The following is a 15,386-nucleotide window of genomic DNA, read 5'->3' on the forward strand; positions in this document are numbered from 1 at the left end:
CCCACTCCCTCTTTTTATTACCAAAAACTGTCAATTTTGCAAGTTCAGTAGATTTACAGCAAGAACAACCACATGATCTCAAAAGAGATTCTGTAACAAGTTTTGAAGAAAATAAACCTTCACACAAGACCGCTGTCAGCCATGGTCCAGAATGTTCCTTTGAGGAAAATGAATTTTTAAAAAATGTTGCAGCTTAGCAACTTGTTATACATAACTTCTACAGGGCCAAACACTAAATGAACAAACCTGTAATTGTAAATCTCAGAAACCATCAGTTCATCTGAAAACATTTCTGCTTCAAGTTTGTGCAATCCCAACAGTGGGAGCAAGCTACATTTCAATGGCTGAAGACTTTCAACAGCCTTCAGTCCCACTGTCCAAGCAATATGATTGGTTGATACTAACAACTTCCAATCCCAGTTTTAAAAAAAGCTGATTTTTCTTATAATACACTGAAAAGCTGATGGCTGGCATGTATTTATGAACATATAAAAAACAGACCAACAGGCCCTTAACTGTTAAATGGTGCAACCTTGTGTAGCCACCCTCCCAGTCAATAGCAATGTTAACTCCTGAGGGAGGCAAAAACAGTTATAGAAAGGCAGCTATTTGTTGCTGCATCTTTCCATTTTACAGTGCTTCAGCAGGTGGAAAATGGAATATATCTGCAAAAACTGTTACAACAGGCGCTCAGCATAACTTTGAGAGCCCTTGCTAAATGTCACCAGATGCAGAACAGGATCATATTCTATTATTCAGATAGCTGAAGTCCAGCATGCAGAAAATTATCGATAAGAATAAAGAAATTGTAGCATTTTAAAGCTAATATTGCAGAGATGATTTATTAGATTTTGCTTTGTATAGATTGTTATGTTGCACCAATGAAAAATGCAAAAATTCAGCACCAATTCAAAGAGTTCTCATTATTCATTATTCAGTTTTCATTATTGCTGTGAACAAAATTATGTAACTTGTTTCTACTGTCCTGGTATACATGTTAACTGGTACAATTGTCAATTCCATGACTCTGAAGTCATGAGATTTATAAATTAAGACTGTTAAACAATTAGCTGTTCCATGCTGAAATGTCTACTTATTAACAAGGAATTAAGAATTAATTGGTAATGGTATATTGCAGGTTTGAGTTATGTGATATCTTTTCTCATGCATTGAATTTGAAACTACTTTTGATTTTTGGCATTTCAACAGACCTACAATAATGACCCAATTTTGTTTAATTTCTATCATTAGGCAGACAAGGACATTGCAAAGCAAATGGGATGATCATGTATGACAAGGCAGTCTGGTCTCCAAAACCTTGTCTAACTTGTCTGTGTTCAAGTGGGAAAGTGGTTTGTGATGAAATGAACTGCCCTATTTTAAAATGTGCAAGGACCATAATACGAACAGGAGAATGCTGCCCAATTTGTACTTCAATTGGTATTTTCTCATTCTTTCATTCAGCTTGTTTTGTTCAGTGATTAAAAAGTCCAAATGGAAAATAATTATGTAAAAGTGTTTACTAACTCAAGGATGGTTTTATGCATTTGTTCATAATTCTAAACAAAATGCTTTGAGGAAAAATACTTGTTATTGAAACCTGGTATTAGTGATTGTTGCAAAATAAATGAAGATAATTTATAAACTTGATGAGAAAAATCTATTGTAATGTGTTGCTTATCAATGTGAGATAATCATATTAGTATACACTGAGGAATATAAAGAGCTATAATTGCAGCTCAAAGGTTCAATTAGGCTGTGTAAAATTCTTAACCTTCAGTAGCTAAACTCAATGTCAAATATGATTTTATTTTCAATCAAATATTAATATATTATGAACTGTACGACATGTTCTTAATTGTTTTGTAACTACTCCATTTTAAAGCTGCAAGATTATTTCTGTGTTAAACCTCCTGTGAATTATGTGATTACATTCTTCTGCAGCAAGAACATTACAAAAGCTGCTCACAGGCTTCAATCAGTGTATCTTGTACTACTTTTTACTGACAATACTGAGAAAAAAATACATGCTGAATATTAATGCTGTGATTTAGTCTTGCAATCCCATGCTATCCATATCCTTTATTCTAATGAAATTGTCTGAACCCTATGATTAATTTATAACTTTATTACTCACTCATATCCATCTGTAAATCTATATTATTACATTGGCTATTCTTGTCTTATTGCTGCTTTCTATCTCTAATAGAAGTAACACTGTGAAGAGAGTATAGCAAAAGTGATGCTTATCAATTATATCAACTAACCTAAGAAAAATATATTTCACCATGAATCTACTGAAACTATTTCCCGTAAAGCACATTTTCTCTTCCATGTTCACTTTGGTTTATGCATAACATCAAATTATTACTAGCATTTCATTATGTACGACCATACTACCATGTCCCCATTACCATTTTCTTCAGCTATCTTGATCTCTGTATTTGACTTTTTTTTAATGCTCAGATAACTGTCTTAAATTTTATGGTGATTCTACAGAGCCAAACGATCCAAGTGAAACATATTATCCAGTGATCCTCAGTAATCAGGATTTGCAAATAGAACAAGAAGAACAACTAAGGAGGGAAGAACAGGAATTGGATGAAGAAGAGGAGCTACGCAGAAAAGATGAGGAACAGAAAAGAAAGAGTGAAGAGAAAAAGCGCAAGGATGAAGAAAGGCAACGCAAACTCGAAGAAGCCCGTCATAGAGAAGAAGAAAAGCTAAGACAAATGGAAGAGGAAGAACTTCAAAAGGCGGAGGAACAGAAGCATCTACATGAAGAAAATCAACAACTTGAAAAAGAAACGAGTTCAAGAGCTGTAGAAGAGGATGAAGAGCAGGATGATGATTATGAAGAAGGTTATGATGATGAGGAGGAGGACGACGATGATGATGGGGAGGGCGGTGATGATGATGAGGAGGAGGATGAGGACTATGCAGATATTTTTGAATTTCCATTATTTCCTTCCATATTAGGATTGATTCCATATCATCCTGATGAAGAATCCCCCACATTTTCTCTCCCAGTTGGCTGTGATATTACTGATTTCACTATAAACTGCAATAATGCTAAATTGACTCAGATACCTCCGGTTAGTGATCTGGAGCTCAAACATCTTTACCTTGCAGGTAATCAATAAACATTTTTACATGTATTATCTTTTAATAATTATTGTTTTACTTGTGATATTAAAAAAGTAAAGTCAGTATCCATTAAAACTTTTCATATCAATCTTGTGTAACATATTAGGATTTTCTAAGTGCCCCGTTACCAGGTCCTTAATAATGGATTCCAGCATTTTCCCGACTACTGATGTCAGGCTAACTGGCCTGTAGTTCCTTGTTTTCTCTCTTCCTCCTTTCTTGAATAGCGGTGTTACATTTGCTACCTTCCAATCCACTGGGACCATTTTAGAATCCAGGGAATTCTGGAAGATCACAACCAATGCATCCACTATCTCTGCAGCCACCTCTTTTAGAACCCTAGGGTGTAGGCCATCAGGTCCAGGGGATTTGTCGACTTTTAGTCCCATTAATTTCTCCAATACTTTTTCTTCACTAATATTAATTACTTTAAGTTTCTCACTCTCATTAGAACCTTGGTTCCCTGCTATTTCTGGTATGTTTTGTGCATCTTCTACTGTGAACACAGATACAAAATATTTGTTAATGTCTCTGCCATTTCCTTATTCCCCATTACAATTTTTCTTGTCTCAGCCTCTAAGGGACCCACATTTACTTGCACTACTCTCTTCCTTTTTACATACTTGTAGAAACTCTGACAATCTGTTGTTATATTTCTTGCTTGTTTACTCTTATTCTATTTTCTCCCTTTTTAATCAATTTTTTGGTCATCCTTTGCTGGTTTCTAAAACTCTCCCAATCACCAGGCTTACTATTCCTCTTGGCAACATTATGAGCCTCTTCTTTTACTCTAATACTATCCTTAACTTCTTTAGTTAAGACATGGATGGATCACTTTTCCCGGGGAGTTTTTATTCCTCATTGTAATATATACTCATCGAGAATTATGAAATATTTCTTTAAATGTTCGCCATTGCTTATCTACCATCATATCTTTTAATTTAATTTCCCATTCAACCGTAGCCAACGCAGCTCTCATACCTTTGTTTAAGTTTAAGATTCTAATTTCGGACTTAAGTACGTCACTCTCGAACTTAATGAGAAATTATCATATTATGATCACTCTTCCCCAGAGAATCCCTTACTATGAGATTACTAATTAATCCCGTCTCATTACACAAGATCTAAAATAGCCTGTTCCCTGGTTGGTTCCATGATGTATTGTTCTAGGAAACTGTCTTGAATGCATTCCATGAACTCGTCCTCCAAACTACTTTTGCCAATTTGATTTGCCCAGTCTATATGAAGATTAAAGTCCCCCATGATTATTGAATTACCTTTGTTACAGGCCCCTCTTATATCTTGATTAATACTCTGTCCAACAGTATTACTACTGATTGGGGGGTCTATAAACTACTTCCATCAGTGTTTTCTGCCCCTTGTTATTTCTCATCTCCACCCGTACTGATTCTACTTCCTGATCTTCCGAGCCAAGATCCTTTCTCACTGTTGCCTTTATGTTATCCTTTATTATCAGGGCTAGCCCCCACCCCCCACCTTTTCCATTTTGACTACCTTTTCGAAAAGTCAAGTATCCTGGAATATTTAGTTTATTGTTTACTATATTTCTGAGTTTCGTGTCATCTGCAAACTTCGAAATTCTATCCTCTATATCATGTCCTGATATACTTATCAGGAAAGGCTGAACAGGCTGGGGCTCTTTTCTCTAGAAAAGAGAAGGCTGAGGGGTGACTCGATAGAGGTCTTCAAGATAATGAAAGGGTAGACATAGAGACAATGTTTCCACTTAAAGGGGAGTCCAAAAATAGAAAATATAAATATAAGATAGTCAACAATAAATCCAATAAGTAATTCAGGAGAAACTTCTTTACCCCAAGTGTGGTAAGAATGTGAAACGTGCTACCACAAGGAGTAGTTGAGGCGAATAGCATAGATGCATTTAAGAGGAAGCTAGATAAGCACATGAGGGAGAAAGGAATAGAAGGTTAGATGGAGTAGGGAGGGAGGAGGCTCGTGTGAAGCGTAAATGCCGGCATAGAACAGTTGGGCCGAATGGCCTGTTTCGGTGCTGTAGATTCGAAGTATCTGTGTAATACGGTGTAGGCTCTTCAGACCTATTTCCTACTGTGCCTTGCTGTGTGTTGCATAAGCTCAGTGACAAAAGAGTTCTGTGCATGGCAGGAACATACAAGGTTACATTCCTTGGGCAGTTATTTTTTAATGTTAGGAGACAAATTGAAGTTTCTTTTCTAATATTAAAAAGATTCTATATTGAATTTTAAAAATTCCCCAAATAACTAAAGGATATTTTAAACAATTTTAAACTTGGCATGGACAAGAGGAAGTTATAATACATCTGACACTAAACAACAACAAAAACTTGCATTTAGATAGCGCCTCTAATGTAATAAAACATTCCCAGGCACTTCACAGGATTGTTATTACACAAAATTTGACACTGAGCCATATAAGGAGATATTAGGACAGGTGACCAAAAGTTTGGCAAAAGAGGTAGGTTTTAAGGAACATCTTAAAGGAGAGAGAGGTAGAGAGGCGGAGAGGTTTAGGGAGGGAATTCCAGTGCTTGGGGCCTGGGCAACTGAAGACACGGCGCCAATGGTGGAGCGATTAAAATCAGGGATGCGCAAGAGGCAAGATTTGGAGGAGCACAGAGATCTCGGAGGGTTGTAGGGCCGGAGGAGATTACAGAGATAGGGAGGGGCGAAGCCATGGAGGGATTTGAAAACAAGGATGAGAATTTTAAAATCAAGGCGTTCCCGGACCGGGCGCCAATGTAGGTCAGCGAGCACAGGGGTGATGGGTGAACGGGAGTTGGTGCGAGTTAGGATACCGGCAGCAGAGTTTTGGATGAGCTCAAGTTTATGGAGGGTGGAAGATGGAAGGCTGGCCAGTAGAGCATTGGAATATTCGAGTCTGGAGGTAACAGAGGCATGGTTGCAGGTTTCAGTAGCAATCTAAAGCCAAGTAGTTGCAAGGCTATTTATCTGCTGGTCTCACATCCTCTGGTTTCAGTGTGCTCAGGAGTCAGATTGCCTCTTGGCTGTCAAGTTACAGTACTGCTCTGCTCTTGATTAATACTATAAAAGTATTATAATAAACTGTTAACTTGTTTACTGAGAAGAGAACAAAACTCTTCTGTAGAGTTTTTATTCACTGTTAAAAGTTGCAGTTCTCTAATGTAGATTTTCATTCAACCTTCCAATTGGTTTTGCCAAATGATGTGCCATTTACATGGAGTATACAGGAGCTAATTCAAAGTCATTGTGTTGCACTAAAAAATGAGTTACCAATAATTTGAAATAAGTAACATAAATAGCATAGCAAACTGAGAATTTAGAGCTAAAAAATTGAATTGCCAGATAATTTGAATGAATCCATTTTGAATTATGAGTAAATTGTATTTTTGTTTTAATTTTTATTTCTCTAACATTTACTTACATTGATGTGAATAAATAACAAGTCGAAGAAAGATACAGCCAACTGCACTACTTGCTATTTATAGTAAATGTTCAGAAAATAGGAGAAAATAACTTTTTTTGCAAAACTAATGCCAAAGTCTCAGGTTGTTGCAGAACAATCATGTACTGACATGCTATGCTGGAAGTAGAATGCAGGTTCATGCATGTTATTCTCCATACAGTGAGGTCTTGATCTTAAACATGCCATCAGGTAAAAATGCCCGTAGAAAGAATAAAGTAGAAAAGGTGCCTGTCTGTTCAGGCCCCTCTTATGCACCTCTTACTGGCAGATGTCTGGGAGCAGATTATTTAGCAACCCTCTCAGATGGGGAGTTGTGCATGATGCAGAATGGACTAAAAGAAAGAGGAGAAAATTAAAAATAGGGAGAAAAAAATGCTTCAAAAATATTAAAGAAAGCAATTAGTATAAAAATGACTTCACAGGCTTAATATGTTGTGTCTTTTAAAGTCAACCTGCTGAATTGTTAACACCTACAGATACTTAGAAATATCCTTCAGCATATCTGTTGTTGCTGCAAAATTCTTACTCTTTTATGCACAAGCTACTGGAAACTTTCTTGGCAACAGGTTTTGAGCAGCTTTTCAGCACCAATTCCTTTTTAAATCTAGGTGACACTATGATAAAATATTATGCTTTGTAAACAGTCCCATATGGTCAATCAATCTTCAGTGAATGTACAAATGTCTAAATTTTCCACCCTTGCAGGAAATTCAATTACTACCATTCCAGCAGAAGCATTCAATGGGATTCCTAATCTTGAATGGATTGACCTCAGCAGAAATAAGATTCTTTCAACAAATGTAGATCAAGAAGCATTCAAAGTAAGTTTTACAATTCATTTTAAAACAGTTATTAAATATTTCAATTAACTGTGTGAAAGGATTTATGCGGCTTTCTTTTAAATATATTAAGCTTTCCTAACAACATGAAATGTATCAAAAAACAGACAAAAAAAAATAAAACCTTGCAACATACTTTCTTTACACAAACACCTAGTAACCATGTAACAAATTATATAATGAAGCGTTACAAAATATGTGATTCTCATGATGATTTTCTTATCTCAGTGGGGCTATCAAGAGGAGACAAGGCGACATGCTTCCCCATAAAGGAGGTAGACAAAAATTAATCCAGATGAGCTAATTACCTGCTCAAGCAGAAGATCTAAAGTGTATGTGGGGGGGGGAGGGGGTGGATAATATGACAGATAGGATAGTAAAAATTGAAACATAATGCACTTCTTCAAAGAAAAGTTACAATGTTCATATATCTATCAGAAATTACAAGCAGCTCAATTAACCCGTAGTCGTTCATTTGATAGACTAGGTTAAACAGCTCCACCTTAGCAGCTAAACACCACACTGTTCTCCAAACTGTGAGAAACATCATGGAAGATCCACTAGTATTTAACACTATTTTTCCACTGCCTTTCATAAATAATTATGGTTAGACTGACTTTCGTACCAGAATAAAGTTTACACTTACACTTCATTATATAGGAAATACGGTCAGCAGGCATATAATCCTCTAATTGTAGTAGATAGTATGTACCTCTGACTTCTTTTCTCCCCGACCAATTCATCTCCTTAAACCCTTCTCCCCTGGTCTCTTCAACCTCACCTCCAACAAGTGCAAGAAACTCATGGACTTATTTATCACTAAGATTGAAACCATCCATTCAGCTGCCTATGATGCTTCCCCACCCCCCCTCCCTTGCCCCCCAAACCCAACCTCTGCACAGGCTCCCCCCACCTTATCTTTTTCTAGTTTTTCTCCTATCAACCCCTCAACCCTCATGCCATCTCTGAGCTCACCTTGTCCATGAGATCCACTTTCTGCTCTCTTGACACCATTCCTAATAAAATGCTGACCACCCAACTTCCTTTCCTGGCACCCATTCTAGCTGACATTAAAATGGTTTCCTCACCTCAGGTACTGTCCCTGTTGCTTACTAAACTGCTGTCAGCACCTGCTCCTCAGAAAACACACCCTCGACCCCTCCGTCCTTGCAAACTACCAGCTCACTCCCTTTCCTCTCTAAAGGTCTTAAACGTGTTATCGTCTCCCAAATCCATGCCTATCTGTCCCACAACTCCCAAGTTTGAATCTCTCCATCAGGTTTCCGTCCCGACCACTGCACCGAAAAGCCCTAACCAAAGTCACAAATTACATACTCTGTGACTGTGATGCATTATTCCTCCTTGTCCTCGTTAATCTCTCTGCAACTTTTGACACAGTGGTGCTCACCATCCTCGGCCAACACCTTTCCTCTGTTGTTCAGTTCAGTGGGATTGCTCTCTTGGTTCCACGCTTACCTATCCTATCGTAGCCAGACCATCTCCAGCAGTGGCTTCTCTTCCTACCTGAAACCGTCATCTCTGGAGTCCCCCAAGTATCTTTGCTCCCTCCTCTTCCTCGACCACATGCTGCCTCTTGGCGACATCATCCGAAGACATGGTGGGCATGTTCCACACGCTCGCTCGAGACACCAAACTCTACCTCTTCATCACCTTTCTCGATCTCACCACTGTCTCTATGTTGTCATACTGCTCGTCTGATATCCAGTCGTGGGTGAGCTGCAATTTCCTCCAGTTAAACTTTAAGACCAAAGCCATCGTCTTTGGGCTACCCCCCACAAATTCCATACCCTCCCCACCTATTCCATCTCTTTCCCAGCCACTATCTCAGGCTGTACCAGACTGTTCACAATCTCAACTTCCTATTAGACCCTAAGTTCAGCTTCTGACCCAATATACTCTCTATCACAAAGACCATCTACTTTCACCTCTGTAACATCACCCGCCTCTGCCCCTGCCTCAGCCCACCTTCTGCTGAATCCCTCCACATCTCCACCACCCTCTCCTCCTTTAAGACTCTCCCTAAAGTCCACCTCTTTGAGCAAGCTTTTGGTCATCCCACCTAATATCTCCTTCTTTGGCACGGTGTCCATTTTTGTTTGATTATACCTCTGTGAAGCGCCTTGGGACTTTTTTTTTGTTAAAGGTGCTATTTAAATGCAAGTTGTTGTTGTAGAATTCTACTACATCTTACATCACTTCAGAATTTAGATAGCCAGACACTTTTTGTAACATGCTGCCATGGATAGCAAAAATGGCAGAGCAAACTCAATGGGCTGAGTGGCCTACCCCTGTTTCTATGAAAAAAGTTGACTTTCTGCTTTGAAGAATACTTATATCAAGAACTGATCTATAATCCAAGTCATGATTAGTCAAATGTTTTTGTTTCTGAGGTTTTTTTTTGCAACAGCTAAGCAACTAAGAGTAGTTTTGAGACCGGAAACGAAAGACTACCAAACTATTATGATTCTAAACTGCAGCCAGATGACCTGGTGATGCTGTATTTCGGTGCCATAATTATTTGTACCAATGGTCAGTATGACTCAAAACACACAATGAATCCTGGTAATCAAAACCCAGCAAATAAATTGCACACAAGATTGTCATTAACATGAGTTGTAAAATAATGTAAACAAACATAAGGCAGCATGCCAGAAACTGTTGTGGTAGAGGACTGGAGAAGATCAAGATTTTTCCAGATGGGTTATGAGACCATGACATTTAAACATCCAAAACTTGTACCATACAAACATATGGAAAAAAATCTAAATTAACTCCTAATAAACTTGTGCTGTCTAAAGCATACCAAGGCATCAATGGCTGATGAAATTAAATACATTTTGGATGAAACATTAACAAATGGTAGTTATGTCTTTAGCTGAATCAGATGAAGCACAGTGTGTGTATTGACATAAAGCCGTGTTTTTTTATTAAAATTATAAGAAATTGTTCACCTCTCAAAATACTTGGGATACTTTTTCTTTAGAAATTAAAAAAACTGAAACGCCTAAACATGGATGGAAATTTGCTGCTCCAGATCCCCCCTCAACTGCCTCGAACATTAGTGGAACTAAAAATAAATGAAAACCTTCTTCAACGATTGGAAGAAGAAAGTTTCCACGGTATTTCTGTTTAAATATCTAATATTCATTCAGTTTACATCATGGAAATGCCTTAAAAGTAATGATATACTTTTCCAACATTGCAACAGAATTAAAGCTAAAGGGTTCTAAAACACAAAAACATTTTGGAATTAAACATGAGGATGTACAGTAATACTGAAGATGAGAAGCTTTCTTTGTCTTTGATATCTTCAGGTGAAATTAGACTGTTGCAAGTTCCATTTAAGTGAAAAACAACTTTTATTCAGTAAAAATATTTTAACATTATATACTAAATGAATTTCTGGTAAGGACAATAAAAAGGTGCAAGAAATATACTAAGCTAAGATATGCAAAACTGCTGTGCTACACCTGCTATTTTGGCACGTTATGGCAGATTTAGGAATGACCAACAGAGATAAATCAAGCAGGATGGTGTAACTGTGTGTGACCAATTGGATAATTTTTATATCAAAATTCAACAGGTCTAAGTAAAATAGTCAACCTGGAACTGGAAGGTAATAAGCTCAGTGAAAATAATGTTCAACCATTGGCCTTCAGACCTCTTACGCGACTGACTTACTTACGACTGGGAAGAAATAAATTTAGAATCTTACCACAAGGTCTTCCTCCTTCCATTGAGGTAAAGACTTTTATCTTTCCTATCAATCAAATGATTATAAAACTGCTTTGAGATTCTATATTCAGCAATTTTGTGTGTGTGTGTGTGTGTGTGTGTGTTTTCTTTCGTGTTCATACTTGAACAGTGGAACAAAAAGTTGCCAGAGTTTGCTACTGAAAATGCACTGATATCAGTCATACTTCTGGGGACCTAGATTTTATGATCAATTTGATTTTGAAACAAATTTTTAGTAAATTTCAGTGTGTATGCCTACCAGTTCAGAATTTAGTTTATTGAAATTAATCAATTTATACTACCTAGATAAAGCCATTTCACAGGATTCAATTTACATTTTCAAGTAGTTATAGGTACATATTACAATCGGTTATATAAATGAAATCATTTTTCAGAACCTAATATTTGACCCATACAGGCTCTAATACAGTAAACCTACATCTATAATCCAGTGATTCTTTGTGTCAGCCTTGGCTCAGTGGTAGCACACTGAGCTCTGAGTCAGCAGGTCCTGGGTTCAAACTCCACACCAGGACTCAAGTATACAATCTAGAATTGAGGGAGTGCTGCACTATCGCATGAAGCTGTTATTCAAATAAGACGTTAAACCAAAGTCTTATGTGCCCTCTCAGCTGGATGTACTGGATCCCATGCCACTAGAGCAGGGAAGTTCTCCTGGCTGACTGTGAAGTCCATCAAACTCTACTGAACATAACAATACAGTATTTATTATTGTTTTCAAAAGATGCTCCTGCAAAAATAACATTTTCCTCCAACGTTGTTTGGCCAAATAAATATCTGCAGAGCAATTTACAACAAACTAACAGCAACCTAAGAGCCATTATTTTTTGTGAATGAGTCTTACTTTGCAGTAGTTAAAATAAGCTGGACACTGAAATACCCGTTTACGACTTGACTTGCACTGTTGTCAGCAAAATTGTAGGCTGATTAATTAAAATGACGGGGAAATTACCCCCAGTCATTGATTTGGCTTGGTTCTACCTGAGACAGTGGCTAGGGAGGGGGATGGAATCAGTGGCAATGCTACGGAATTTGTGGCAGGGGCCGAAGATGATGTCTTTGGTCTTCTCAATATTTAACTGGAGGAAATTGAACCTCATGTAAGACTGGATGTCGGACAAGCAGTCTGTCAACACAAAGGCAGTGGAAGAGTTGAGAGAGGTAGTGGAGAGGTAAAGCTAGGTGTTGTCAGTGTACATTTGAAAGTTGACTCCACGTCTTCGAATAATATTGTTAAGGGGCAACATGCAGATGAGGAAAAGGAGGGGACCTAGGATACATCCTTGGGGGACTCTAGAGGTAATGGTGTGTGGGCAGCAAGAGAAGCCACTGCTGGAGACGGTCTGGCTGCGATTGGATAGGTAAAAGTTTAATCAAGCGAAGGCAGTCCCCTCCTCAAGCTGGACAATGGAGGAGAGGTAGCTGAGGAGGATGGTGTGTGTCTACTGTACTAAAGGCCGCAGGGAAGTCAAGGAGGACAAGGAGGGATAATGTAACACAGTCACAGAGGATGTTATTTGTGACTTTGATTAGGGCTGTTTCAGAGCTGTGGTGTGGACGGAGACCTGATTGGAGAGATTCAAACATAGAGTTGCGGGAAAGATGGGCTCAGATTTGGGAGATGACAACACGCTCAAGGATTTTTAGAGGGGAACAGGTGGTTGGAGATGGGGTGGCAGCTTGCATGGACAGAGGGGTCGAGGGTAGGCTTTTTTGAGAAGGGGTTGATGACGGCTTTTGCTAATCTTGAGTCTGGCAACAGCTACTGAGCATCATTCAGGCAGTAATTTTCCAAAATTAAATTTGATTTTTATTTAACATAGATGCAGAAATATAGGTAATTAGGTTGTAATGGAATCCATCTTATTTTCATTTATTTGACACTGCATCAACTGTCAGTCATTTATGGAACATTGTAGATGTTATCAGTGTAAATGAAAGAGACACAATCACAGTTGCTGTAATAGTAAGTTTTTTTCCACATCAGATGTTATGAAATATAGTAATGTTACTTTAAAAAGCATGTATGTTCCAAGATTCAAATAGTTATAAATCCATAAGCTATATTAGCAAAATGCTGATCTTTTATACAGATAATGGACCTGTTGGGCCGAATGGCCTGTTTCTGTGCTGTATATTCTATGTGATTCTATGTGAAATATGGTATCTGAATTAAGTTATAACTCAAATGCTTGTTTGCCAAAACCTTAATATTTGAGTGGAAAATAAAGACTGAACCAACATTTCCTGTCTCAACACATGAAACTTAAGTTGTTCAGCTTCATATGTATTGTTCTCATGTTCTCTAAAGCCAAATTTATGAAACATTTATTAATTTGCTCCATCTCACCATTTCATGTTATTTGTATCCAGCCACATCTATTGTGATGTGGAGATGCCGGTGATGGACTGGGGTGGACAAATGTAAGGAATCTTACAACACCAGGTTATAGTCCAACAGTTTTATTTGAAAATCACAAGCTTTCGGAGCTTACCTCCTTCGTCAGGTGACGAAGGAGGTAAGCTCCGAAAGCTTGTGCTTTTCAAATAAAACTGTTGGACTATAACCTGGTGTTGTAAGATTCCTTACATCTATTGTGCAAATTTACAATAATGAGATGCTATTGCTGTGGAAATTATACAAGACAACAATCCTTTTGGCCTACAATACGATTTACAAATGTCTCAGGCTTTATATGATTTTTTAAAATTTACACAAATTGCAATGATCACAGTAGAACAAAATCTATAGAATCGTTACTTTTGCAAGCATCATATGTAATTGCTAAATTTCTCGTGAAGCTATAAAACCTGCTTCACGCGAAAGTTAAATGGGTACCATTGATGCACTATGTGAATGGACCGTATTTACTTCACCCTCTTCTTTCGATATGAAAAGTGCCTTTTTTTTAAAAAAATGCAGGAACTCTACCTTGAACACAATGAAATCGAAGAAATATCTGAAATTAGTTTAAATAAGACAACCAATTTGAATGTAATTGTTCTAAAGAATAACAAACTTGATGAAACCAGGATAGCACCAATGGCTTGGATAAAGCTTGAGTGAGTACTTTGATTCTAATTAGACATCTGAACTGACTGCTATAATTATTAACTGATACTGTTATGTACATATTACAATTATAAATCAAAGATGGCTAGCATATGGAAGATCAGTCAGGAAGTCTCTTGAGTGAGGCAAAAAAAATCAAGTACATTTTAAAAAAAATGCAATCCAGTGACTATCAAACGTGAATGCTGCAAATGTGAATGTAACTCTTAAATGTGCATGGAAGTAGTTCCATAGTAAGTGCATTCCAAACATTGAATCTGCACAGGATCAGACAGTTAAATCCTTCCAATTGCCAAATCTGAAGTACTTATCTAATTATAGTCATAGTAGGTACAGCACAGGAGGAGGCCATTCGTCCCATCGTGCCTGTGTCGGCTCTTTGAAAGAGCTATCCAATTAGTCCCATTCTCCTGCTCTTTCCCCATAGCTCTGTAAATTTTTTCCTTTCAAGTATTTATCCAATTCCCCTTTGAAAGTTATTATTAATTCTGCTTCCACCACCCTTTCAGGCAGTGCATTTCAGATCATTATAACTCATATAAAAAAATGTTTCCTCATGTCGCCTCTGGCTCTTTTACCGATCACCTTAAATCTGTGTCCTTTGGTTACCTACCGTTCTGCCACTGGAAACAGTTTCTCCTTATTTACTCTATCAGAACCGTTCATGATTTTGAACACTTCTATCAAATCTCCCCTTACCCTTCTCTGTTCTCAGGAGAACAACCCCAACTTCTCCAGTATCTCCACATAACTGAAGTCCCTCATCCCTGGCACCATCATGTTCACTGAGCCAATAGTTTTGCTTCTAAAATGCTTTTAATCTGGTGTGGTATAACACATTTAGATGACAAGCAAAGGAGTTAAATTTGGTATAAGGATCTAGGAACATAGGAACAGGGGTAGACCATTCAGCCCCTCGTGCCTGCTCCGTCATTTGATAAGATCATGGCTGATCTGTGATCTAACTCTATATACTTGCCTTTGGCCCGTATCCCTTAATACCTTTGGTTGCCAAAAAGCTATCTCTCTCAGATTTAAATTTAGCAATTGAGCTGGTATCAATAATAATCATGTATAATTTTTTTTAC

At 37.7% G+C, this 15,386-nt stretch overlaps 2 protein-coding genes across 3 annotated transcripts in view; one reads left to right on the forward strand and one right to left on the reverse strand.

The window, feature by feature from the left end:
• The window catches only part of cenpp (centromere protein P), a 246,823-nt gene that overhangs the window by 48,090 nt on the left and 183,347 nt on the right, over nt 1-15,386 (reverse strand). The window lies entirely within an intron of this gene.
• ecm2 (extracellular matrix protein 2, female organ and adipocyte specific) overlaps nt 1-15,386 on the forward strand; it is a 37,611-nt gene that overhangs the window by 18,683 nt on the left and 3,542 nt on the right. For both annotated transcript variants that reach the window (XM_067999104.1, XM_067999105.1), the window contains 6 exons: nt 1,252-1,440; nt 2,500-3,132; nt 7,315-7,430; nt 10,453-10,588; nt 11,053-11,210; nt 14,149-14,288. In XM_067999104.1, coding sequence (XP_067855205.1) covers nt 1,252-1,440; nt 2,500-3,132; nt 7,315-7,430; nt 10,453-10,588; nt 11,053-11,210; nt 14,149-14,288 — 1,372 coding nt within the window. The remainder of the gene's footprint in view (nt 1-1,251; nt 1,441-2,499; nt 3,133-7,314; nt 7,431-10,452; nt 10,589-11,052; nt 11,211-14,148; nt 14,289-15,386) is intronic.

The sequence above is a fragment of the Heptranchias perlo genome, chromosome 17, assembly GCF_035084215.1.
Source record: "Heptranchias perlo isolate sHepPer1 chromosome 17, sHepPer1.hap1, whole genome shotgun sequence".
Classification (NCBI taxonomy): Eukaryota; Metazoa; Chordata; class Chondrichthyes; order Hexanchiformes; family Hexanchidae; genus Heptranchias; species Heptranchias perlo.